This window comes from Barbatula barbatula (genome assembly GCF_947034865.1).
Source record: "Barbatula barbatula genome assembly, chromosome: 16".
NCBI lineage: Eukaryota > Metazoa > Chordata > Actinopteri > Cypriniformes > Nemacheilidae > Barbatula > Barbatula barbatula.
Genome location: NC_136779.1, coordinates 8,241,987 through 8,268,606, shown reverse-complemented (window position 1 = coordinate 8,268,606; position 26,620 = coordinate 8,241,987). Strand labels below are relative to the sequence as shown.

At 37.6% G+C, this 26,620-nt stretch overlaps 2 protein-coding genes across 2 annotated transcripts in view; one reads left to right on the top strand and one right to left on the bottom strand.

Moving 5' to 3' along the window:
• skap1 (src kinase associated phosphoprotein 1) overlaps window positions 1-23,421 on the top strand; it is a 28,427-nt gene extending 5,006 nt beyond the window's left edge. Inside the window, exons 5-13 of the mRNA XM_079476181.1 lie at window positions 9,960-10,040; window positions 10,126-10,209; window positions 10,296-10,420; window positions 10,539-10,602; window positions 12,111-12,356; window positions 14,266-14,310; window positions 14,392-14,498; window positions 22,088-22,181; window positions 22,619-23,421. Of these exons, the coding sequence (XP_079332307.1) occupies window positions 9,960-10,040; window positions 10,126-10,209; window positions 10,296-10,420; window positions 10,539-10,602; window positions 12,111-12,356; window positions 14,266-14,310; window positions 14,392-14,498; window positions 22,088-22,180 (845 nt within the window). The 3' untranslated portion in view covers window position 22,181; window positions 22,619-23,421. The remainder of the gene's footprint in view (window positions 1-9,959; window positions 10,041-10,125; window positions 10,210-10,295; window positions 10,421-10,538; window positions 10,603-12,110; window positions 12,357-14,265; window positions 14,311-14,391; window positions 14,499-22,087; window positions 22,182-22,618) is intronic.
• On the bottom strand, window positions 23,104-26,581 carry psme3 (proteasome activator subunit 3). The gene is made up of 11 exons (XM_079476187.1): window positions 26,420-26,581; window positions 25,744-25,776; window positions 25,598-25,660; window positions 25,392-25,496; window positions 25,194-25,242; window positions 24,960-25,078; window positions 24,611-24,679; window positions 24,429-24,496; window positions 24,286-24,340; window positions 24,114-24,200; window positions 23,104-24,033 (listed from the first exon to the last, which is right to left on the bottom strand). Exons 1-11 carry the CDS (start codon window positions 26,459-26,461, stop codon window positions 23,953-23,955), a joined length of 771 nt encoding a protein of 256 aa, XP_079332313.1. The 5' UTR covers window positions 26,462-26,581; the 3' UTR covers window positions 23,104-23,952.
• Between the last annotated feature and the right edge of the window lie 39 nt (window positions 26,582-26,620).

The window sequence follows — 26,620 nt, the reverse complement described above, 5'->3', positions numbered from 1 at the left end:
CTTGTAAAAGAATGCATAGATGCATGCAGATGTACTGTAAAAGCATAGATGAGGTCTTATTTGACCTCATTGCTGGAGCTTGTGTCAGCTGGTACTCATCCATGTAGCCTCTCAACTAAACATAAGGATGCAGCCCATTCCTCTGAGTGCCCACTTCTTTGAGTGTTTCTTCCTCCCTACAGTAAACTTTTGACCCCGGGTCTTGTTCTGGTCACTTCGTGACCTGTCTGAACTCCGTCTAGGAAAAGAGTGTCTACATTTGTCGACCTCTGTTGCCGTAGCAACATCACAGTTCAAGCAAAGTTCCTCTGCCGGGGATAGGATTATAATTTTCTAATAAAATAAAATAAAAATATAAAAATGAAAATAAATAAATCAGATCAATCTATCTGCACATCCGCTCTGGTAATCCTCCCTTAACTTCCTCCAGCTGCAATTAATATGGCTACATGCTTGTGTGCCGTTAATATGAGTAAAGCATGAGGCATTGGCAGGCTTCACAGGGCATGTTAAATGATTTTGGCAAAGATGACACCATCTTTTCCCCTCATCCTCTGCATTGCCGTTTTCCCAGTCTCAGTGCCGTGTTTCCCTCTGCATTAATTAATTGAAATAGACACATTATGAGACCCGAGCATCCTTAGTGCATCACTGCTTCAACCATAAGAGTTCAAAAGTTCACTTGAATCTCAGAAGAATGTGATGCTGCTGCAGATGCTCAAATTTGCACTCTCTCTCTCTCTCTCTCTCGCTCGCTCTCTTTTTGTAATTTCACTGCTTCACCCAAACACCCTCTCACTTTCCCTCCTGCCCAGTGAACTGACAATTCGGATGAGATTTTCAACTGTTAATGTCATATCGTTGTGCAGTGATGAGTCAACATCGCGTATGTTGCAATATTCCTTATTTATTTTCTGCTATGTTGTATTTTCTGCATTGTTCAATTAAATATGTATATGTCTAGTAAAGTTCCAGTGGGTGAGGAGAGGAAGTCCTTCATGACTTGCATTGTATGGCATAGGCAGAATAGGAAGTCACAACCTTGAGTGTCTAATCTTCTTTGCAGCTTGTCAGTATCGCAGACAAATGGCAGAACGATTCAATGCTGTGGGTTCAGCTAGAGGTTAGCCTTTCCAGGTACCTCCAGTTCTCTCTCGCTCTCTCCCTCTCTCTCTCTCTCGCTCTCTCCTCTCCCCCTTACCCATCTTGCAAATGAGAATTTGATTTTTCTCTCCACTGGATTCCATTTCTGGAGATTGATGAAGTTTCGATGCAAGGCCCAGGTGGCCTGATGCTTTCATTGGGAAACAAATGAAAGTGTGTGTAGGTGTGTTAGTCGGTACACCCACAGAGAGGGAGTAGTGTTCGGATGTCTGTTTTTAGTTTTAGCTAAATGCAGATTTGCCCAGTCTGTTGCAATTTTAATGTTCGTCATTTTTCATGGCAATTGTTTCCTCCCTAAAAAATTAACATAGGCTGATTTAGAATGTTTATTGTACTTTGTTTAATGTAATCCAATTGAGATTTCTTTTTGAGGTTCTTTGAGTAGCTTTAGAGTATTTTCATATCTTTAAAAGGAGCAGAAGAGGCTGCCAGAGATTTTCTTTCCATTTAATGTCTTTCCACAATCTGATTTGTCAGTCTGTGTGGGTATCATTTATCTGTCTCAAAATGGAAAATACTATGTCAAACGTGATATTTGCCATATGTTTTCCACTGAGTGTTAAAACATGTAATAATAATCATAAAAGGGCTTTGACTTGGTTCTGAATTAGAGTGTGGAGTGCATTCTGAGTCTGTGAGGTTTATACTCTGGCCTACATTTTTTGCATTTTGTGATAATACCAAAGGTAACAACTGAACCGAAAATGTATCACAATGATGTAAGGGCTTTGATTTGGAAGATTAAAAAAACTTTCTGATGTCATCACAGGATGTGAATTTTTTGTGGAGTGATTATTACAACAATGCCTGGCTGCAGTCCCAGGACGTTCTCAGCCAATAAAAACACTTCAAGAAAACTTACCTTGCTTGACTAAGTTTTTATTGAGACGCTTAAGATGGAAAATCGCTGCCTTTGTAATATGTAATAACTTATTCAAATAAAACGCATGCTTTATTTAAAAATGACAGCGCTGTTCATATATGGCTGGATGAAGAATACAGATGTGAAACTGCTGGCTTTTGCAATTTCGCCATTTAATAGTGAAGCCTTTGATCTTTCTATTTATTTGCTCAAGGACACACGCAGTTTCTTCACGTCTCGCGCAGCTAGTGTGTGGGCTGCCCCTATGCAACAGGCGCATTCTTTATTTAGAAAGCATTTCAAAGGTCATGAATAAATGTTTTGATTATGTAATAGTATTGTGTATATGTTGACAGGCCTGTACCATTAAAACAGTTCATTTAACCCATAACCCCCATTGGTAGAGCGACGGTGAATTTGTTAAAACATTTTTGCTGTGGACACGAAAGTTGATTAATAGAACAATATAGAATTAATTACAATTAAATGTATGATTTACATTTAACATAAATAATTCCATTTAAAAAAAACGGCATTTGAATTGTCAGAAATAAACGTTTATAAAATATAAAAGTTATTAGATTTTTTTAATTCACATTGTTCTTCATGGTTATTTGCGTTAAATTAATATTAGTATAAACTCTAGGCGTAACTCATAACAATCATGACGCTTTATTCCTGAAAGTCATTTCTCCAGCGTCATTATTTCAAACGATTTCTCTTTTTCCAGTTATTAAGGAGAATATTTTGACTTGTCTGTATATCAACTTTGTTTACAAATGAATATTTTTCACTTTATTCCGTAAATTCAATGTTTCTGAATCGAATTAAATGACAGTAAAACGTGACGGAATGTGCAGGTTAACGGCTAAAGTCTGTTCTAATGAATAAAAAGTGAGACTTTAATTTCTCAGTCCCTTTTCCTACACGCCTTTCTTTTATTAGTGATAAATGTCATATTACTATTATATTTATTATGGTGTCATTTTGTTAATTTGATTTCACATTCAATTCGAATTTTTATTTTTATTAAAAGTGTTCCTAATGCTTTTGAAGTTCAGTTTTCCTCAGAGAACACCATTCACCTTCTTTTAACACGACGCCCCCTGGTGGGATTGTAGAAGCCTTTTTCCAATTTCTTTTTTGAAAGGTAAATACTTATCTATAGTACTTATTTTTTTATGTTTATCCTGAAGGACACCTACCTTAATTTAAATTCACATTTTGCTAATATTCAAATCTGATTTTTTTACACGCTTTGTTAAATAAACAATAGTTTTTCTGGAGTTTATCAGAAAGTCATAAATACTTGTTTGGCACACTTGTGGAACGTTAACAAACACGTCAAACTTTACGACCCGCGCTGCATTCCTTATGTGATAGATGCTCAATATCACGAATCAAGATTTACGTCTTCCGACGGTAGACACGTGTCTGCTGGCATATTTCACATGTCACATTCTAGATAAATAAAAAAACACGCAGAAAATAAAAACATGTATTTTTAAATATTTCTCTTATTTAATTTTAAATGCAGATTTGGATCACATTTATTTGAGTTTAGATCAATTAAGTCCATTAATAGCTGCGGTATATGCCTATTTTTACATCTGTTATAAAGTAACGTCTCAGTTGTAACATTCCTCTTACGTGTTAATTATTATTTTATAGGTTTAATAAAAAACAACAATAATGCAAGGCTATATATTTAAACAATAAAGATCATAATACATAAAGAAAAGCAAACGTCTTCAAGGATTCACCCTTGAAAAATGCATTATGCCACATAAACTAGAAATAGGTATAAATAAATATAATAAATAATAAGAATACATTTTAAATTTAGGTAGAAAGACATTGTAATAAAACATTTAATTTAAAACAAAAGGAATGCTGTAAAAATCCTTAAATCTAGTCACAGTTGTAGTGGCTTTTTCACTTCTTGTCTTTTCAAAACTTTATATTTTGTAGCTATTTACTAATTTTATTTAGCATAGTTCTTGCTGAAATACACAATTTGAAATAGGAATTTATATTCGGATGATTAATTTTGCCTTGCTATGTCTATAACCACCAGCAACATTTACCTGAATTCCAAGCTTTCTTATGCCAGCTCTCAGCTTTAAATGCATTTCCACATCCCTCTGAACTCATTTTTCATTAGAGAACTGTGTGATGACACTGTTTTTGAAACATATCTTCTCCAGTCATGTGCACCTCGGTCCACCTCTCTCTCCCATCTCAGGATTATAGTATTTGCAGTTAAACTTTTGAATGGATGTAATAATGTATGGGGGTAAATTTATAGGCTCCGGCCTCTCTGCGGAGGGCCCCCTGTGCTTTCCCTACTCATAGCTGGGCTATAAATTGTCTTCTTGTATGGTGCGGGTTGTAAGTAGAGGAACAATGTTGTGGCACTAAAGCATGCTAAATGGTTTCCCATATAATGTGTGAAGCCCACAATTGCAGGGGCTGACTGAGGGTCCGTCCTGGACTCTTGTAAATAATAAGTAATACGGTAAAACGGTTCAGGGGCTGCATGATATCAGGTCTCACGTTGTGAATAACAGATCCTTTTCATTCAAATCGAATCAGTTCTTGTTAAGAGCTATTTAGATAGGTGATGTTCAATCTAGCCCTTCACCAAGGGATCTTTTTCTCTCTTTCTGTCTTGCTCTCTTCTTCCCTATTGTTTTTACTCCTTTTCTCACCCTCCTAATGTTTGCTATGCTCAGGCATTGCACAAAGGCCACTGCTTTTGCCTTTAATGAGGAAAAATGTCTCAATTTGCTGTTCTCTGTGTGCAGTTTGTATATTGGTGGGCATGGTGTGTGTGTGGGGGCGGGGTTAAGGATGCTCTGAGTGCTCCTTTTTTCTAATCAAGTGCTGTACAGGAGAGCACCGTAATCCCACTCTCTCCATCTCTCCCTGATCAACATTCCTCCCCTGCCTCTCCCCTCGGCCCCCCAGGGACCCTCGTGCCTTCTGTTTCACCTCATCTCCGAGGTTCACGGCGAGGTCAGCCGCAGAACCCTTGCATCCACTGCATGCAGCAGTTTTGCTACTGAAAGACATTGGAGTGGCTGCCGATGTTACCATCGATTTTTTTTGCCCCGTTTAGTGTTTTATATACGGAAGATTTTTACAGATTTTCTTAGATTGTATATCTATACAGTAAATCATCATACTGCGTCAATGATCGCTATCGGAAATGGCAAAGTCAAGCCTGTAATGCAGCAATGAGTTCTCAAAAATCCTTGTAGGAATGTCGGGGGCCGAGATAATTATACAGATATTTTTGACATATTAGCAGTGATTCTATGGGGGTATCTATGGGGAGGTCTATTAAGCATGTTAACATTTCGTTGATGTCCTTGAGAAACCTTGTATATGTCCAAATTCACAGTTTTACCAGGACATGAAAAAAACACTGTATTTCATACTGTATTGTCGACAAGCACTTTTTAGTACTTTTTATTGGTTAAATATTTGCAAAACCCGGTGAGAAACTTGAAGGGTGACTAATAATCATGATTCATGTAAAAAATAAAGATCACGGAACATGGAGATAAGAGGTTTCAGAGGAATAGTAGTAAGGTATTAAACGTATTTTAAAATGAAGGACATCATAATGTCATAAGACTATCTAAGACTAAGTGCATTGCATGGAAACGAAATGAAAAATGCATTTAAGAAGACTTTTTAAAAGGAGAAAAACATGAAATATATCAATAATTTAAAATCTACAGTTGATCCACATTTGAACTTTTATGACACATGAATGCTCTATGTGCATTCTTTATATTCATAAGAACCAATATTTCAATAGACCTAGAATTGGCTGTTACAGTCATAAGGAATACTTTTTTTGTAACTTAATTATTGATTTTAGTTGATTGAATTGAATTTTATTATATATCTATTATATTTATTGTGTTATGATGGAACTGAGATTTTTGCGAGATAAAGGAAATAAATAAATATTATTAAAGAAAAGTACATAAGACAAGTTTACTCAAACTTTAAGTTGCTCAAACTGAAAACTAAAAGTTATTATTATGCCGTTTGTTACTGAAGCTGAAAAAACAAAAATTGAATTATGAATTTGAATTTGAACACACCTGATATGGCCACTGCTAGATGCATTGTGCTTTTAATTACTGATATTACATTTAATTATAAATGTATATTTTATATACAGTTTTATTATAAATGCTCTCCCCTACAAAGGATTTGTGCATTTGGTTATTCGCATGTGTCTTCCTGCACAAATTCCTGCGCTAGATTTTCTGGGGCCAAGTGAAATATGTCTAATCTACATTTTTCACCCATTTATGTTGTTGGCAAACCTATACCTTTGCACCAATCAGCGCTGACTGTGGCCTGTCATTGACTCGTTGCCAAGCTGTGATGCTATTTGACGGTGGCGTACATTAACTTCCTCGGGTCATTATAAAATCAATCATATTTTTATAGCTGGATCAACTACTGCGCTCATAACGTCACCTGTGAGCGCAATATTAGCCACGTTGGTGCTGACGTTAAATCCGCCCAAAGCCCGCTCTTTCATAATCAGATATGAAATACTGATATGAGCTTACGAGGACCTGTAATTAATAAAAATTGTATATGAGGTGGGTTTTTTCGCCACTCATTTAAGACCCGCTGCTCTTGCCATCAAATTAGTTTTTTATATCATTGTTACAGAGAAATTCTCTGCGTAATGAGTCCGTTAGGAGTAAACACAGAAACCCATTGGCAGCTGCAGGCAGTGTGTTGCGGAGTGATAGGAGCAATGTGACCTGGAGCTGTGCCTACCTCCATGCTGTGGAAGGAGGAGGTGGGGGGGAGGTGTCTGGACCAGTCATCTCATGGTTCTCTGGTATCCCGTCGAGCTCCTCTCATGGCATCAGTCCTCGCATTTCGTATTCCGTGGCACTGATGAACGTTCCCCCGCGTGGCATGCTCAATGCCTCACTCCACCAATCTTGCCCTGCCACATCGCAGCCGCCATGCCATGCATCACCACAGAGCGCCCAGCAGCCGCGGAGAGCGCCTGGAGGAAAGTCATTAGCTTTGTGTCGCTCTCTTTTCTCCTGTTCCCACATCTCCTCCTCGTTTAGAGTTACCAACAAAGTGAGCAAAATTAAGCTTGGAAACGGACATCAAGCGGGTGTAAAAGTTCTCCATTTTGATTAAAGCATGCTTTCCCATGCTCCCTTTATGTGTACGTTTCTGCTCTTCTCTTAATACTCTGTAATTATTGATGTTGGCACAGATGTATTTTCAAACAAATGAAATCACAAACAATATGGGATAACAAAATAAATGAAAGTTGGGAAAGGCCTGACGGCACAGAGCCTCTGAGCACGGCGGTGATGTAACATTCTGAAATATTCATAAACATCTACAGTGCATTTAAATGGAAATGATTGGTCCGGTGTTAATTGAGGAGGGAGAATGCAAGGCTGGTTAGAGTTAAGAAACCTCACTGTTTTGAATAATTAAAATGTAATTTATAGCCAAAATGAAATTCCTTTTTATGATAACATAATACTGTAGTTCTGCAGAGGTACTTGCGTATGTGTGGCTTGGATGATATTTAAATATAAATTATACAATGTGACGCATAACATGACAAAAGGAACAAAATATAGAAGTTAGGGCAAACCTGCAATATTTCAAAATCTAGAAACACGGTCTCGCTCCTTTCCTTACACCGTGTCTACAAGGGACGCGACAGGGGCGTTGCGTTACGCCGCTTCCAGTGTGGACAAATGTAAAATTTTAATGGTTGCTAATGCTTTTCTAATGTCTTTTGTCGTGTCACATTGTGCCGGTGGTGTCCGGTGTAGACACGGTGTGACGGTTTGGCAGCTTTTTGTGTCCAGCGACTTAAAAAACCCATCTGATTGGTTTAGAAGACATCCCTGAAGTTGTCTGCTGTGTGCGTACGCCCAATTAGAATCTTCCGTTTCCTCCGAGAAGGTTGGGATTCAGAATACATAACCATGCCGTTTTTTTCCATAGGTGAAATGTTTGGTTACACTGCTACCCTGTGGAAGAATTATAAATACAGGGACTGTCTAGACACACACCCACTGTTCTGTTTCCTAAGAAACTCAACCGCAGGTGAAGAATGACTGAAGGTGTATTATTCATTCACCGTTGGTTTTGTCAATGCTTAAGTGACCACACCATGGGGTCAGACAGAAAGGGCTCAGTGGAAGAAGGTTGTCAGTAGGTGTGTGAAGATTAGAGAGACTGTTAATTGTACACCATTCTCACATTTCTTGTGTTTATTCTGTTTCTTCTGAACTTTTACCAGGGCTTGACCTTTTAGATAAATGAAGAGAGGGGGATGTGGATGGATGAGGGGAGTAAAAGGTGTCGGGTCGAGAGCGAAGGAGGAGAAAAATGAAGAGAGAAGTGGTTGGACCGAGGCCTCCTGTTTTAGATGATACATCAACTTACACTTGACAAACAGTGTGTAGTTCTGTTGTATTTATGACGGCTGAGTTGTGGTCGTGTGTATGGAAACGGCTTACGTGTGTTTGTCTGTGGCTGATGTACGGGTGTGTGTGAATGCATTTGAGGGTCACAGGGCATCTCCTGAGATGGTCATCTGTCTGGTAAACTGGACGTCTAACATGGCCGGTCGCGGTGCTATGTGGTGATGTCACATACAAGAGCGGTTGTAGTGACGAACTTTCATGAGACGAGTCTTATTTATAGGGACATTAGATTCTCCAAGCTGTTACCTCGTCGTTCGAGTTACTGTGATCTTTTAAAATGACAAAGTTGAAGTTAAACACAGCTTTCAGCTTTTCGGACGGTTGCGTAGTTGACTGCAGGACTTTGTCTGTTTAATATGCATTCGATGGCAGCTTTAATTCAAATAGAAAAGATACCACAGAGTTTATGCTGTCATCAGTGGGGTGGCGGGAAGCATCTGCTCGTGTCTAAATGGGTTTTAAATAAGTTTGGTGTCGTGCCCAGAGACCCACCTGCCGTCTTATTTATCTCTGAGTTTTGACGCTGATGAAAGCTGGATCAAAAGGTTGAAGATTTGTGTCTCTGTCTGAAGAACCGTTGACCTACCGTGCCAGTCTCACGTGCCCTAGAAAACATGTTCAAAATGGTGTGTGTGTGGCTGTGGCATGGTGCAGCAAGCCGTGTACTTTGTCATCATTTCAGAACACAGATGTTACACAATCTTTATTATTCGGTTGTAAATATTCGGTATGCACATTAATTTTCGCAATAAACCATCTGTGTATTTTATAGTATATTAAGGGGATATTTACCCCAAAAAAATATATTCTGATATCATTTACTCATTCTCATGTCATTCCAAACCTGTATGACTTTCTTTTTTTGCAGAACACAAAATAACATATTTTGAAGAAGGTTGGTAAACAAACACCATTTCCCCGCATGGAGACAAAACCACTGAGACATTTCTCAAAATTGTCTTTGTGTTGAGCAAGGGAGTTTTATACTGGTTTTGAATGTCATGAGGGTAAAGAAATTATTTTAGTATTTACCAAATGTTTATTTTTGGGTGAACTATGCCTTTAAATAGCAATGGCATATTTTTTACGTTGTCCTGATGTGTTTTAACACATGACTGATCTAGTCTGCACTACAGTATGTGTATTGATCTGTGTTCTTGAAAATCTGCAGTTAAGCAATGTGTCCCTGCTGAGTATACAGCATTTGATCTAATCAATTTACAGTATAGCATTGTATTTGCTATTTTAGCTTGAACTACTGGTATGCAACCTGGAAAATCAGATATCTAAATTATTATTTACAATACTCAATATCAAAATTAACCATGGGATAATGTATTGGATTGTACTGTGCTAGTGTACAATCCACTGCCTCCATATTGACTAACATTTATTTCCCTTTGATTTCAATATGATAGTTTTTGAAGAAATCCCATTGGTGGCTGCACAGGACCTTACCAACATCCTAAAGCAAGGTTACCTGGAGAAGAAAAGGCGCGGTAAGAATCTTATAAATCTCCAATTCCAGTATCAACAAATAACATAAGAGCATGGCATCACAAATGTTTTCAAATGTTTTTTTAGATCATAGTTTCTTCAGCATGGAATGGCAGAAGCGCTGGTGTGTTTTGAACAACACCATATTTTATTACTTCGGGACTGAGAAAGGTATATCACGTTTTTTTTGTGTCTCTTTTAATTCAACATCATAACAAAAGTACGGACAGACTTTATATTTTTTCTTCTTATTTAAGACAAGCAGCAGAAGGGTTCTTTTAATATCAACGGCTACAGTGCTGAGCTTGTCCCGAGTTTACGCAAGGACTCCAGGAAAAATTCGTGCTTTGAGTTGAGTGCTCCTGGAAGACGTTCTTTCCAGGTTCGACACACACACACTCACGTAGCTCAACCTTTGTTCAGTCATCTTTCTGTCATTACACTGATAAATCTTTACTAAGAACAGCCCCCAACTCAGAAACGATGGCTTTTCTCTGCAGTTCACTGCCAGCAGTCCCCGTGAGGCCCGGGAATGGGTGGACCAGATCAATTTTGTTCTTAAAGGTATGGGAGATATGGAACGCATTTGAACATATTATGCTGAATGCATCTGACTTAAGTTGAGCGCTACAATGATCGTCCTAAGGTGAAAAGGGCAGTTTTATAAAAAAAACGGCATACAAATAACTTTCTTTACGGCTCAACCAATAAGATAGTTTGTAGACCTCCTCATCAAGCACGTCACAGAGCTCCTGAGTCCAACGTGGCTCAGACAGCCTCCTCTTCCCCGTAGCGCAGCGCTCTTTACTGGAAATTGATTGGGATTTGCACGGTCATCCTTTACGGGCATCGATCTGGTCCTGCTTGGCATCCAGGCAGTGAGGATACGATAGCCTGTGTTACAGAGCTCAGTCACCTGCAATCAGGCCCTCACTTCATCTGAGACAGATCTGAGGCACCCTCGCCACTCTAAAATGGGCTCGATGCGGCCGTCTGATTTGCGGGAAGTAATAGACACTCCTGAGATACTTTTCTCCCTCCCCATCCCCCTTCGCACGTGTAGATACAGCCAAATGGCATGAAAATCATTCGGTATTAGCGCTGTAATAAATGTTAACTTGAACGCTCCTTTGTCAACACTTTAACACCTTTCTTTTTCAGATTTCATAGCAAATGCATGTCTTTCTGAACAGTCTGGTACGGTTTAAAAATGTAGGATTCAAAATCTGATCATTAATAGAAATATTAAAACAATGATAGATATTATAAATTAAGATATTCACGGGAGAGTTCACCCATAAAAATTTATTTTTACTAAATTGATGAACACAAAGATATTTGGAAGAATGTTCATCACAGTTCTTTTGACCACCTTGACTATAGAAGGAAAAATTACTGTCGAACACGAAAGAAGATATTTCGAAGAATGTAAGACAGCAAACAGTCCTGGGGCACTTTAGACTGCCATTGTTATTTTGACTATGGTAGTCAATGGGGTCCAAGAACTGTTTGTTACAAGCATTTGTCCAAATATCTTTCTCTGTGTTCAACCAAACAAAGAATTTGACACAGGTTTGGAACAACTAGAGAGTGAATAATTCATGACATTATTTTCATTTCTGGGTGAATTATCCCTTTAAAAAAAAATTATGTTGTGATGAATGTGAACCATTTCAGGAATAGAGGTCACTACAGTGCATAGCATTTACAAAAAACCTTTTGAAAATAAGTCTTTGTTTTAAATTCCCTAGGAAGCTTGTCGTAAAATAATGCATGAAAGAATTAAGGTTTTAAGCATTATTTTTGGGTCACAGGTCAGAGACTTATTTGATCTCTTTTGTACCTTTTTGGTCTTTGGAACCATAACGAATGCTGGGATAGCATGGATTATACCCAGTCCAAAACACACACGCACAATTATTGTATATTTTTCAACTCAAAATGTCTCTTAAATTGTTACGCTTACAATATAATTTTAACAAAAATGTGTTTGACGTTTGCCGTCCTCCTTGATTTCATGCTCTCATTATTATTCTATTAAAGGTGCTTATGTTTTATGGCTTCTTTCCAAGATCTGAGCTCTAATTTCATCCCTGTTGAGGATGATGAGGAAGAAGTGGAAGAAGAGGAAGAAACGTATGATGACATTGAACGAGCCACCACACCACCACCATCACGTTCTGGGCTGGCACCAGCATCAGTGCCAACTCCAAGTAAGAGACAACCACCCCAGAGCTCCCGTGAAGAATGGGAGAACCGAGCAGGAATCCAAGAGGATGATGACGAGGAGGAAGAAGATATTTATGAGGTTCTTCCAGGTAAAGAAAAGAAAATACAGCGTTATACAATTATATCAGCTATACAGACTGGTCACTTAAAATAAAATAGATGAAAATGACCTACCCAACTATTTTGTTGGCTTGTGCACAAGCAGATCGCTGTTCATAATAGGATTTTAAGCTGAGAAAAGCTGATGTTGTTACCATCAGGTCTGCATTGTTGAACGCCGTCAATAAGAGCATATACATCAAGATCTGGTCACCTAAAGTGATAGCAGGACCCTCAGAGGGACCTAATGAGACCTCTTAGGAGAAATACATCACTCTGGGTTGCTGTCATTTTCACCTTACTTTGCCATGTGTGCTGGGCAGCTGAGCTGGCCACAGATGGCAGATCGAGTGACCACCTCTCTCACTTTTCCACCCATCATTCATCTCTTTCTCATCTTCTCGGATTTTCAGTTTAGAAAAGTGCTGAGCAGTTCTTACTGCTATGACATATTGTCTTAAAGTGCTGAATTAAGGGCGCTCATATTTTCAATAATCTCATCAAACAAATCAATTCAGAAGTGTTTAATGAAAATTCAGTAGAACTTATGACATGTATTAATCATCACTCAAGCAAATAAGGGGTTACACATTAATAAGTTAACATAAAGTAATGCATTAGTTAACGTGAACAAACTATTATCTATCACATTGTTAGAGTATTTATTAATATTAATTAAAATTATATATATGAAATTATAAACACTACTGTTGTTTATTGTTAATTCAAGTCAAAATATTGCTAATATATAATGCACATATAATTATAAACTATGTTTATATTTAAATATAAGATAATACCGTAAGTCTAAAAAATGCATGTATGTATTTAATGTATTATGAATAAACTAAAATCAACCATTTATTAGTTTTATAGTTATTGTAAAAGAGTTTGTGTGTTGCAACTTTATTTTAGATTTCAGTATATTTGCATTATTTATTATTATAATTTATAATTAAATTTGTATTATTGTAAATTTATTTTATGGATGACTTTTATTGTTAGTATTACTATTATATAAATACATTATTAGTTTTAGTCATTAAAAGGTCAAGTATTACCAATATTTATGTATTTGCAGATTTCGCAGACGCTTTTATCCAAAGCGACTTACAAAGAGTTCGGGAAGTAATAAGCAATATGTCATACAACGAGCAATAGTACAATAGGTGCTAATACAAATTTACTAGTTTATAAATCTTTTCTGATTATTTATTAAAATGTTTAGTTAAATGTTTGCTAAATTAATTTTTTACAATATTACAGATAGGACTGTATTGTGGGACCAGCCAAAATTTTCAACGTTCACATTTCATATTTCCTACTGCAACTGGACGCGCTAGCTTACTTCGACGATGTTAATGTTCATAGCTTCCTTAAGGTCTGATTTAAACATATTTTAAAGTCACATATATTGCACTTGCAGGATCTGCAACTTTAGGTTTACAGGTTTTCCCCCCATGCTGTTCCTGGAAGCTCAGGGTACGCCTGAGCAGTGGGAAGTATAGGGTTGCTGGACGTTGGTTTTATCGGCAGGCTGACAGCGTGAGGATGGATGTGGGAGACAGAAAGCTAGGCTATCACTGTCACCTCATAGACCTAGAGGTGCCACGCCCAGAATCAATGCCTGTCTGCCTGAAACACACTAGCCATCTAACCCAGCCTGACACCTCCCCTATACATCAAACCAGAGTTAGTTGTTCTTCCAACACTGCTGATATTGTTTAATATCCATTTAACAGAGTTTCAAAAAAGCTTACTGTAAAGCAGAGCAGTCAAATGTAGGAAAACATTGCATTATTATACAGAAGAAATGGGTGGTTTATGTGCTGATTTAGACTGGTGCCAAAAGATGCATTTACATGCTTGGTTGATCTGTACTGACTATTTTTTTTATAGATGATGAAAATTTAGACCTTGTCGACGAAGGTTGTGACAAAATTGGTGAGTATGTTCTTTTTATATGTACGAATCTGCAATGTGCTTAAAATAAAAACATTTGTCACATCTGTGTTTTTAATAAAGGAGGTTCCGATTATGCAAACTATTACCAAGGTCTGTGGGATTGTGAAGCGGAGGGACCAGATGAGTTGGCCTTCCAAAGAGGAGATCTCATCTACATCCTCAGCAAGGTCTGTGTTTTCACCCATCTTTCTTAACATCTTAACACACACTTGTGTAAATACACACTCACGCAAGGTCAGATAGATCTATTGCCTGATTTGTTAGTTGAAAAGCATATCTTGTCTTTTCTCTCTCTCTATCTATCTCTTTCTCCCCATTCTCTCAGTAATGATGAATAATACGCAGCTGGTCATATGATGAGTCATATCGGTCAATACTTACTGACTTTCTCATGGCAACTATTCATTTACTGTATTCTAAATGACAAAGCTGGGACGGTCTCCGCTCAGTCAGTACTTTCTTATTAAAACGTATTACAAACATTGCCTAATGCTTCAGGGCTTTGGCCTTCTTAATTTCTGTTGATCATCGTATGACGATCATACCATTTTAAAAATGAATAGCATTTCAGCAACACATTTGTTCTAAGCGGTTGCATTTGTACAGATTGTCCTTACAGATAGCGGCGAGGTTTGCTGAAAACAAATCGAGCCCGTTTTGTAGTATTTCATATTGACATAATGGAAAACACACTGTATCTGTCTTTAGACCGCTTGCGATGCTGTGGTCACACGGGCACATTCTCAATAATAGGCTGTTGATTCATTACTGTAGTTGTGTCGTGGAAAATTGAGTGTTCAGCCATGCAAGGCACTTTATTTGATGCGTTCACTGTAATCTATATGTATTTGTGTTTTACAAATAGGACGTTTGCAGCAACACATAGTGTGGCTGTTTCTTAAAAATACCCCACTGAAAAAATCAATGGGTTTTAATTTTGCTCCTCACTAAGCTCAATGTTATTTCAGATAAAGTGTAAAGAAAAAACTACCATTATTTAGCGCTTGATCAACCAGTGGAATGTACAGATATGACAGTTAATGAACCCTTGAATCTAAATTGAATAAGGTAAGATCTTCTGAAAATTCAAGGGGTTTTACATCTGATTCTCGCATAATGTTGTGCACATTTTTTATCATTAGCCATAATTCTAATGTGTGCAAACAAGGAGCGTATCTATCCACCCTTTCTCATCATTCTCTTTTTTTCAGAGCAGTAGATTTATCAGCAGTTACTTTTAATCCCTCTGTGACTGACATGTAATTGAAATAGCTTTTATTGATAGCAGTAATTCTGAAATTGCAGCAGCGTTGTATCGCTCTCATCTCATGGACTTCAGATGCTCGTCCTCACGTGATGTTAGGCGCGCTGCAGTACTTGTTTTACGGGGGCTTCCCAGGAACATTGACCTCACCGAATGAAATATAGGCCGTTGGCTAGAACTCAAGTCTAACTCTGGCGGACCCACTCATAAAGCAGTGGTCATAAAACTAGAGTGCATAAATTTGGCTGCACAGAGGCGTAGAGGGGAGGCCCGAGTATATTTGTGTCAACACCAAGCATAATTACAAGGTGATAAAGACGTGAAAAGTGCTAAATCAATTCCGCTAACCAACAGGTTTTTGAGGCAGTGCTATGATTGACCGCTGTGAAGTCACAAATCAAAGAGGTTGACAGGCCTGTCACAGTGTTGGTGTAAGCATAGCATACAGATTATAAAAGGTCTTGCGTTGGCCTTTATTGATCCACCACTTACCGTGAATAAACAGCTAATCTGTTTATTAACACAATGCACTACGCATGTATTCATATCTATTGAGGAGGAAAAATGTATAGACCATTCCATATTTTCATTTAAGCAGCATTTCTGGTTGTATTTCAGTCCAGCGTCTCTGAATTTCAACAAAATCAAACCTCATGAGTGACAAAGTCAGCCAACAGCAATGTGAAAGACACTTAAAAAGTGTGATAAAAATCAAGGTTATCACATAAAGAAATTTTATTTTTTTACTTTTCCCTAATACAATTATTAGTGTTTGTATTTATTAAAAGTGAACATGAACTTGTTTTCTTTGCAGTATTTGAGGTGTGAAAAATACAGAGCATCTTTTCTGTTATTCTGACCTGTTTCTTCAGTTTTTATTGTATGGAAATAAATAGAAATAGAAACGATATTTTTATTTGAAATGTGGGAGAAATATTGTTAGTTCACAGAATGAAACACATTTGTTTTACCTAACCTAACTATAAATACTAAATTCAGAAAAACTGAAAATAATATTAAAATGGTCTTTCCTTTTTTTACACAGAATTATATTTTTATATATTAGGCTATATAAACCATAATTTTATTTATTTTGTTATGCTAAAGTAAAATCGTGCAAATTGAAGTTAGGTACTAAAATGCAATGCCAACTAATTCATCCATATTGTAATCTTTAATTTGCGCGAGACACACATTTTCTGGTTTCCTCAGATCCGGTCATTCCGTCTATGTTTTTGCCCCATGGCTCCTCAGTTTAGAACACACAAACATGAAATAGGCATGTCCGTACTGCCTGCTCAATCCTCAGCGCTGAAGAAACAGCAACGGCAACGTACTCTCAAATGTTTTTCTCATTGCTCTAATCACTAATTTTACGCAATACTTTCATTTGTTTCTGGAGCAGATTGTGAAATTCTCATGTTGTAGTTTGTTTGTGTGGCACGCTGTTTTCACTCTCTCCTTGTGTTGCAGAGGGGGCCCACAGAGATTCTTTCTAAACCGTTCTGTTTCCCTCAACCATGCCATCCTTGTGCATTCCTGAATCTTAATTTATGCCCCTAGATTCAAAGTACATGACTCCCAAAGGTCAGACACAACACATGCCAGGATTCCCAGTGGAATTCCCTTAAAATCCAGGAATGAGAAGCGATGAGATTTATGACTCTAAAGATGTGAGGCAAACTTCTCCAGGACCCTTTTAACATGCAGGCCCACTGACATCCCTTTCATTCATTTTTGGCATTTTCATGGGGTGTGTTTAACACTTTCACCAACAGGGGCTGGAATCTGGGGTGTCAGTCTAACGAAGAGTCAACTGCGTCTGTAGACACCACTGCCACCTTCTGGCTGTAGGCTGTGATGTTCTTTAAGATGGGGGTCCCATCTAGTGTTTTTTAATGCAAATTCTATGCCAAACAGGAATATTTTACGATACAAGAATTATACTCTGATACTCAAATTGTTTTTAGATGTGGATAGCATATGAGTGATTGTTTCTGAAAAGCATACAAACACGCCAAATTCAGATACATTCATGTATCAGATAATACAAGTTATATACTGTATATATAGACATAAAAATATGAATATTCATACGAGAGATCAGTTCTCACAGACAGGACTGTGTGACTGCCTGTTATCTCCAGCCTTCTGAGACACAACCTCGTAAACTTCAGACGAATGGCTGCTCCAGTTGGCCTTCTGCCCAGGGGGTCAGTCTCCTACAAAATGCCTAAAGAAAAGGAAAAGGTGCCATAAAAGAAAAGGAAAATCTAGTGGAAACAGACAGAGGCGATCTTTAGACCCTCCTTTTTACTAGTTCTCACACACTCATCTACGCACCAGCGTTCTTTGTGGCAATAGACGCAGAGGAGCTGTATAGACATATTGAGCATTCTATTTACCAGCAGAGGCATCAGGGGGTGAGTCTGGGGTTCTGGGGTCATGCCGAAGGCAACGGTCATCTCCCGGTCAACTACAGTAGGTCATTATTCAGCCTAAGCCAATAGTCCAGAACTGCACGGCGACCCCCCTCCCCACACTCTGCATAATTATTATAAATGGAAGGCCACATAAACAGCCATCATTACAGGCGCTCAGCAGCATACACAATCCACTTTAAATGGCTATTAGGTTTAAGTGCCATCAGTAATTCCCAAGCGTATTTTTACATTGGCAGATTATTTGGTCTTTCACATTTTGGCCACTGTCACACCTTCCCATGTCTGTTGTGCTGCATCACTATGGCTATATATTAAATAACAAGCCAGCTGAAATTTGTGTAGTGCATTTGAGAAAAATCTACAACCCACAAAAATCACGATACGGCTAAGATGAAAATGCAAAAGAAACGCACTGATTGAGTTCAATGGAGCCACGCGGCCATCTTTATTCAAGAGCATGATCAATACCTGTTTGCCACCTGTCGTGTCGGCTGCTTAGGAAGGAGCAGCAAACAACGTGACGTACGGCTGTTTGTTTTTTGAGATGGCTGGATGAGCGTGTCTACATGCAGCGGCGACGACGCGCGTTCCAAAAAGAGAAGCATGAGAGACAAGAGTGAGTTGAAGGGAGGGGGGGATGTAGCACCCGAGTAGAGGGTTCAGCGGCAGGGCAATGAGAGACTTCCTGTGCTCCATCACACCCAAGGTCTACCTTAGTCAGCTGGTGGCCAGAGGCAGAGGCCTCATGTCTCATTCTTATTACCATGGCTCTTGCCTCCGCAGTGTGTATGTGTGTGAATGTGTTTCTGCTTACGACAGAATAAATGAACGTAGGGAGGCACTGAGGGAGGGTTGGCAAATAAGGGAAATGATTAAAATGCGACGAGGAAGGAGGCGTTTGTGTGAAACGCGTAGAGTTACGGGAAAATTAATAGAGGGAAGAATAAAAGGAAAGAGAGAGAGAGAGAGGAAAATAAACTAATAATACATGAGCATCTTGCATTTTGCTTTAACACTCGCTACACGCAGTAAACGTCACTTTAGCAGAAATCACTGCAACTGTAGTAGCTTAAAGATTGAACAAAATGGTGGCAATACAATTAATGATACAAATGTTAAATATAGTTAAAATTTTATTATTGTTGGGTCAATATATATATATTTTTTAACTGTTCGTGATCAGAATGTCACAAAATATAAGTATTGACAGTAGCTGTGATATTACAAGCCACAGGTATTAATATTGTGCTAATTCTACACATGAAAATATTGTAAATAAGCCCCTGTTCAAAGATTAAAGCCACAATGGTTACAAACTCTCACAAACACTTGTATTTTGAGTTTAATTCATTGACCAAAAAGGAGAAAAGACCAAAAAAACCTTAATAAAATGTTCTTTAGCGTTATAAAAAAAGGAACAGATTTCGTAATGGCGTTATCGCATTATGTCGGCTATGATAACCATGTTGTAAAATATGATATTGTGAGAGCCATTCGGTCAAATGCGTGTGTGTATCTTGATTCCCAACTGCCTTTAGCAAATCGCATTCGAAACAATTTATACGGCAAAGTTGTCCATTTTCAGTATTCTAGCACGGATGCTGCCATTTTTAATATAGACGGGAGTCACAACTCAACCTGTCATACATCGCACAACATTGTTCAAGTCAAGCCACTCCTTTTGAAGGCGTCATTAGCTGTCAATCTGTCCCCTGGCCGCTTGAGAGCAATGGGCCCATCTGAATACCATTGCTAGCCACCCCCCTGAGTCACTAATAAATGATAACAGTGGCACACTGCAGGTGTTGTCATGGCAACACACTCTTGATCGCTCCCTGTGCCAACTCCGCCTTTCTCCTGAGAAGGTTATATGGAGGTCAGCGCCATCGGAGCGACGCACTTCACTTTCACAGCCCACAAACAACAGCTGCCCGCCGCCTCGTACAACCTCTATTAAAAGCAGTTGAGATGTAGACCAAACTAAAGCACACCTGACCCTGCCCCGTTATTCGGCGCGAGAGCTCAGCAGCCTCCCAAAAGGCACCTATTATCTCAGTCCAAAGTACAGAGTCCTTTTGGGTAAATCTCTATAACAACCTTCTCCACAGTCAGGCACAGATTGGATGTCTCCCAAATGCCTGTAGTTGACAGACGCATTGCAGAAAACAGATTGCTAATACAGAGAGGCAGGAAAAATGAGGCAGGCATGAAAAGGACACGAGTCATCGAAATGAGAAGGACTGCGATGGAATGTATTGACTCTCTTTCTTGTACTGCGTGTGTACTCTGTTTGAACCCATAGTTACACCGTGTCGAGGGGGGCTAGGCAGGGCGGGGAGGCGTGTTGGTTGAGAGGTGAAGTGTGTGCCAAAGGGCTGATCAGTATTGGGCACACCTGCGATTTAGAGGAGCATTAAATCTTCATCAATTATAATCAAAAAGGCCTTTTTGGGAACGCTGAGAAATGTACAGATCCAATGCCAATCCACATCCCTACCCCCAATAAACAGCATTTCTTTCACCTACATTATATTTCAAAGGGATAGTTCAGCTAAAAATGAAAAACAGATAAAGATATTTTGAAGAACGTTGGTAACCGAACAACAGCAGTACGGCATTCATTTCTATTGTATGGACCCAAAACCAATGCAAGTGAATGGGTACTGCCGTTGTTAGGTTACCAAAATTTTTCAAAATATCTTCTTTTGTGCACTGGAGAAGAAATAAAATCATACAGGTTTAGAATGAAATTAATGGGTACCGCCGTTGTTCGGTTAAGAAAATATTCTTTAAAAAACGTATTTTGTGCTCTACAGAAGAAATAAAGTTATACAGGTTAAGAATTCCTTTTTGGACGAACTATCCCTTTAAAAAAAGGGATTTTCTGCCACCTCAAATTCAGTTCTAGTTCCATATCTATAGCTGTATGTGTCTAAAAAAGTTGAAGTTAACAGATGCGTGTTATGCTACAGAGGCGTTGACGCCCCAACGGCATTCAGCTCACTGTCCAGATGGAATTTATTCTGTATCCCATCATTAAAACAGCTCATCTGCATGGGCTGAGACTACATTAGGCTCTCAGCACTGTGGGTGTGCTTAAATAGAGGATGGTAATTAGTTCCTACTCTCCTCAGCAGGCAGTAGATGAATGACATGCTCATCATGTCTAAATGTACAATGTGTGCTTCTGGAATACTAAAGCACTTAAACCTTGTGTCTCTCACCATCGCTTCATCTCCACATTCTCTAAGCTTCACATTTATAACCTGCTGTCAAGTTGAATCTGGACCACCATGGAATCTGTCATCATTCATTAAAGTTCAGATCTGAGGCTCTTCACCAATGGATAGTATATAGACATACATAAAAGACAAATTTAATTTGAAACATTTTATGAATTACATTTGTGTTTACATCAATATTAAAGTTCACAATTAAATTTAGACTCGATTTACATTACATTCACATATAAAATTGCATGTGCCTTAATTTTGTTCCTCTACAAACATTTACAGATGTACTGTATTTTTAAGTTCAAAGCCTACCTGCAATAATCAAAACCTTTAAAACAGTATCAGTCTCGTTTCTGAAAAGCAAAACATTTGACTTTTTAAGGTTTCAGTTATAACATATTAAATATCCTGTACAAAGTTAAAAGATGAGACATGTTTGGACACATATTTGTTGTTACTAGTAACAGTGGTAGTTTGTGTTAAACTAAATCTGTGTGAACTTCATCCACAAAAGGTGACCATGTTGAACGGTAATTGAAAAAGTGGTTAAAAAAAAGTAAAGTTTGTGAAAGTCTAGAATAACTTTTTCTGCAAATGAACTGCTGTAAATTAACAAATTCATTTATGAATGGAATGGCTTGAAATGGAATTCTTAAATTCTTAAAGAATTTAAAATAATTTTATAAAGATAGAATTTAAAGACTATTTCCTTCCCCATCAATCCACTAAATCAGCAGAAAATATGTTCGAGGCTAGTTTATAATAATTACGTATTTTATGATTGTTGACCGGCAGTTATTTTCTATCTAATCCAGGAATATAACATTAATGGATGGTGGGTCGGAGAGCTGGATGGTGCTGTTGGCATTGTCCCAAAGGAATTCTTACATCCTGCTTATATCCTATGAGGTACTTACATTTATAATCATTCCACATTTTTACATTAGGACAAAAATAGTCCTTAAACGGAAAAATAGACTTTTGGTTTTCAAACTTTTAATTTTACTATTGTTTAAAGTTTACAAATGTTTACCTTCATTTTTGAAGTACAATTAAATCTGCTTTACAAGTCACTGTTTAGAATTTTGTCCAGTGGCGAGTTGAGCTATTACACTGTCTTATTAAAATGTCTTATTTTTATCAGTTGCAGTAATGTAAAAACATAAAAAACATTAAATAGAAAGTCGAAATTACACCAATGAAGTAACACCAATTTGATTGTACTGGGAGCAAAATGTTTTGTGTTGAAACCAGCCCACCCACGCTGACACCTGCTAGAAATGTTTGTTTTGCGTGATGTGATAAGATTGTATTTTGAAATATTCTACATTTGTCTTCCATTCTAGGTTTGTGCTTGGTGAAGAATCTTTTTGAATGTATGGAATTATCACATTTACAAATGTTCTTGTATTAAATAAGATCTGTTTATGTAGTCTGTAAAGTCAATGCATAGACTTTTAGAATGTAAAAACCTAAAATGGGTTATCAATAACTCAGATTTTTTTCTTGCATAAAATGCATATTGGAAATTCAAATTGCATACTTAAAGTACACTAAAAGGCTAATAAAAGAAAGCCTTCAGTTTTATAACATTAGTTTTTGTTTTGTTATCTTATTAGCGAAACACATCTTAACCCCTTTCAAACTTCCTTATTCTTTTAGTGTCTGGTAATGTGTGATCCAATGATTGTATTAGAACAGCACATAAATGACATTGAAACTGCATGAAAGGAGCCCTCTACTGGTTGTTTTGAGCATCCGTTATCCGTATCAACTATTTTTTTAAATCTATTATATATAAGAATATAATAGATTTGAAAAATATGCTAGACAGGTTTTAGTAAGATATCAAGGCTTGCATTCATTACATGACAAGTATTTCAAATTTAACCTACGTGTATTTATTACCGGAGAGCATCATTGCAAGGCAAATTCTTTACAGAATATTAAAAACAATCATAACGAAGAACATCCCCTAAATTTATTGTAAAAACAATAGTTTATTCAGCAAAATGTATCACTCTTTAAACTGGACAAAAAGAACCATAAAAAGCTTCCAGACGTCAATGAATCTGTAATTTCAGATGTAAAATATGAGTATTCCACTTTGTAATAACTGTCAGCTCACACTCGAAATAAAATCTTGCACAAAAACTGCTTTCATATCGCTTTAACCTACATGTACATTTCAGATACAACAACACAACCGCTTGTGAAATACAGCATTGATAAGAGCTTTTTCTTTCCAACTGAAGAAACTGAACATCACGGGTGAATGACTTATTAATCAAATTACCCATAAAGATGCTCAGAAATACTTAAAATGTCCTGAATTCCTTCAAAACAGAATGTGTAATTTGGCTTTGCAAAACATAAAAAAAAGAAACCCACTGTTGAGATGTTTCTTTAATAAAGAAAATCAATTTTGAGACAGTTTCCTTGGGACGCACGTTCAGGCTCTGCCTTAAAACATTTACACTGTCCGTTTAGAAACAAAACAAAAAGGGCTTACTTTTAAAGGGTTTAAAATAGTAACCATTTTTTACAATTCTATCTTAATTGACGTGTTCTACGAGGCCTATATGAACAGGCCTGGTTATAATGGATACAGGACAGCTCTGGAACCAGCTGAAAGCTAACGCAAGCTCCAAAGGAATAAGAACAAACGGAGACAGTGATCTTAGTATAGAGCATCAGTATTGCTGCTCCTTGGCCTCTTGATCTTTTCAATGTTCTTCAGGATCATGTCATGCAATGTTACCTGCAGGACAATTTTGTTTTTATTAAAATGGTTACAGGCTTAACAGGAAAATATTTGCTTATTTTTTTAGCAATACTTACATATTGATTTCTCAATTCTGACATTATTATCTTGAGACTGATGTATTCCTTTTCGTCAATCTCGGTCACAGTTCGACGATAGTCCTCCTATAAAAAAAAATTAATGAGATCTAAAAAAAAACTAAGGTTTGAAAAAGTTTTTAATTTGCTCAGTTTACAATCAGATACTTACCACATGAGGGTATTTTGCTATTTTGGAAACCAGCTTTGCCCTGGTGATGTAGTATCTTGAGGAAAAACATATGTTAATTTGAATGTATATTTTAAAATATGAACCTGCCTGACAACATTTATAATCGACACTGACTGACGTACCTTGATATCTGGTCCAAGAAAGATGCTGCCTCCCCTTCCACCGTTCTTAGTTCAGCAACTGTCTCCTCCTATGGAAGATGAAGATAATAGTCATCAATATAACAAGAGATCACATAGTAAGGTAGGTAACAACTGCGCTTATGTAACATAAAAATGGAAAGTGAAAAGAAAAGGCACCCTACTTGAATTGAGACGCCAAAATTGTTGCCATCCTCTATTCTTGGGATTAACAACTGAACCCACATCTTGACCTATAATTCAAAGAATATGACATTACTTAAAGGCAGGGTGTCCGAGTTACAAACTACGTTTGTTTAGACAAAGTCGGGCCGAGTCCCAAAACAACCGTGTAGCAAATCAGCAGTAAGGTGCACAGTATGGACATAAGTCGAGCCGAACGCTGACGAAAGCAAAAGATGGGGTAGGGGTGTGCTTGTTTTGGTGATCAACAACGGCTAAGAGAAATCAGCCTTCAAGTAACACACGTTTAAATCAGTATTAGTGTGTGAGAAAATTATTTCCTGAACTTACTACGTTGCACTTTTCAATGAGAGTTCTGATTTCAGGCTTGACCTTTTCAATCAGGTCCACAAGCTTGCCATTGCTTTTCATCATTCCACCAGGCATGACAAAGACCTTGGTCCCGCCAACTGCAAAAAGATCAGAATCAAATAAAACAATTAAAATAAATTAGAAATAGGGTTTTAAAGCATATTTCAGACATTCATTCTGCCTAAATCTAATACTGTTTTCAAGAGAACTCACCTTTGTCATCTCTTGCACCATCTTCAAGTTTCCTCTTTTTAGCATTTTGCTATTAAGGGAAATATTTGAAGGATACAGATAAGTCCTTTTTTTCTCATTCTTTTACAAAATACAGTTTAAGAGAAGGCCATCCTAATAACAAGACTCCTGATGAAATTAAAGCGGACAACACAAAATAGTTCAAAAGTGATTTCTTACCCCCTCAAGTCCATCATGGATGTCTGTAAGCAGAATTGGGTCTGGTACTGTCAGATTGATCTCTGAATGAATTTCTTTCAACTCCCGAATATTAATTGTGGGATCCTAGTGATGAGAAAAAGTTTATAATAAACAATTACTGTACTTTGTATTGTACAGTTATAAAAAGGAAATAGGCTAAAGCTTCAATGTCCAAGATTCAACACCTTCAAAAACTGGTCCAACTCTAACAATTTCTTCGGGAAAAAGTTTGCGACCAGGTCTTCTGCCTAAAATAAATACAGAAACAATAAGTTTTGTTACTACAATAGACACAAATACCGCAAGGTTTTAGGTCAGTGCTGTAATTTACCTCTGCTGTAATTCGTTCCCTGAAAGCGTCAACCTAAATAGACAAGGAATATTTATAATTAGTTGCAAAAACTAAACACGTTATAAAAGCCAGGTAATATACAACACCAGTTTAATCTAGTCACAACTTAAAATGTCACCTCAATACAAGTCAATTTGTAGGAAAAACACAAACATCGAGCATTTAGGAAATTGAATGTTGTCAATATGTAGCATGTAATAGAGCCACTTTACACGTCCACACGACTGGTTAATCAAACTATGCTTAGTGTTATATCTTGCGAACATAAAGTTATCAATAAATGTTTGTGTTTATTCGCTGATCATCCGTTCTGAATTGTGATGAATTTCAATTTTTGCTAACTGCCGCATCGGCACGCTGCTGTGCTACAAACACGCTGTATCCACGCACCCCCGGTGAACACTAGCTCCACTACGCCACGTGAAAGCCCTGCCTTCCCACTGGAGACCTCATAAGCAAAATGAATCGATATTTTATAACACAATTTAATGTTTTATAAAGGAGAGATTTTAATAGCAAACATGCGTGTGAACGTAAGCGAGGTGACTCACACGCCGGCTGCCCCTTGTTAACGTTACCTGTTAGCCAGCTAACGTTTACAAGCTGCTCATCTAAATCGTTCTTGTTTAAATATGAGTAAGAGAGGAAAACTCACCTTTGTTTTGATTTCATTGTCCACCTTAAGAAGCGACGACATCGTATTAATTCAATAAATGAGAAAAGAGAGAGATTGTCCTAAAACATTAACTAAGCGTGTGGCTCACTAACTGCTGTCAGCCACAAGGCACTGGCGCGCGCTTCTAGATGACGTACGCACAGCTAAAGACATAATGCGCATGCGTAAGTTTACATTTTT

Bases quoted from the DNA above. Each gene is read 5' to 3' on its own strand.
- psme3 (XM_079476187.1), bottom strand. From the start codon at position 26,461: ATGTCGTCGCTTCTTAAGGTGGACAATGAAATCAAAACAAAG. The intron at 25,777-26,419 runs GTGAGTTTTCCT...TTGTCTATTTAG, and splicing joins ACAATGAAATCAAAACAAAG to GTTGACGCTTTCAGGGAACG. The intron at 25,497-25,597 runs GTGTTGAATCTT...TCTCATCACTAG, and splicing joins AGTTGGACCAGTTTTTGAAG to GATCCCACAATTAATATTCG.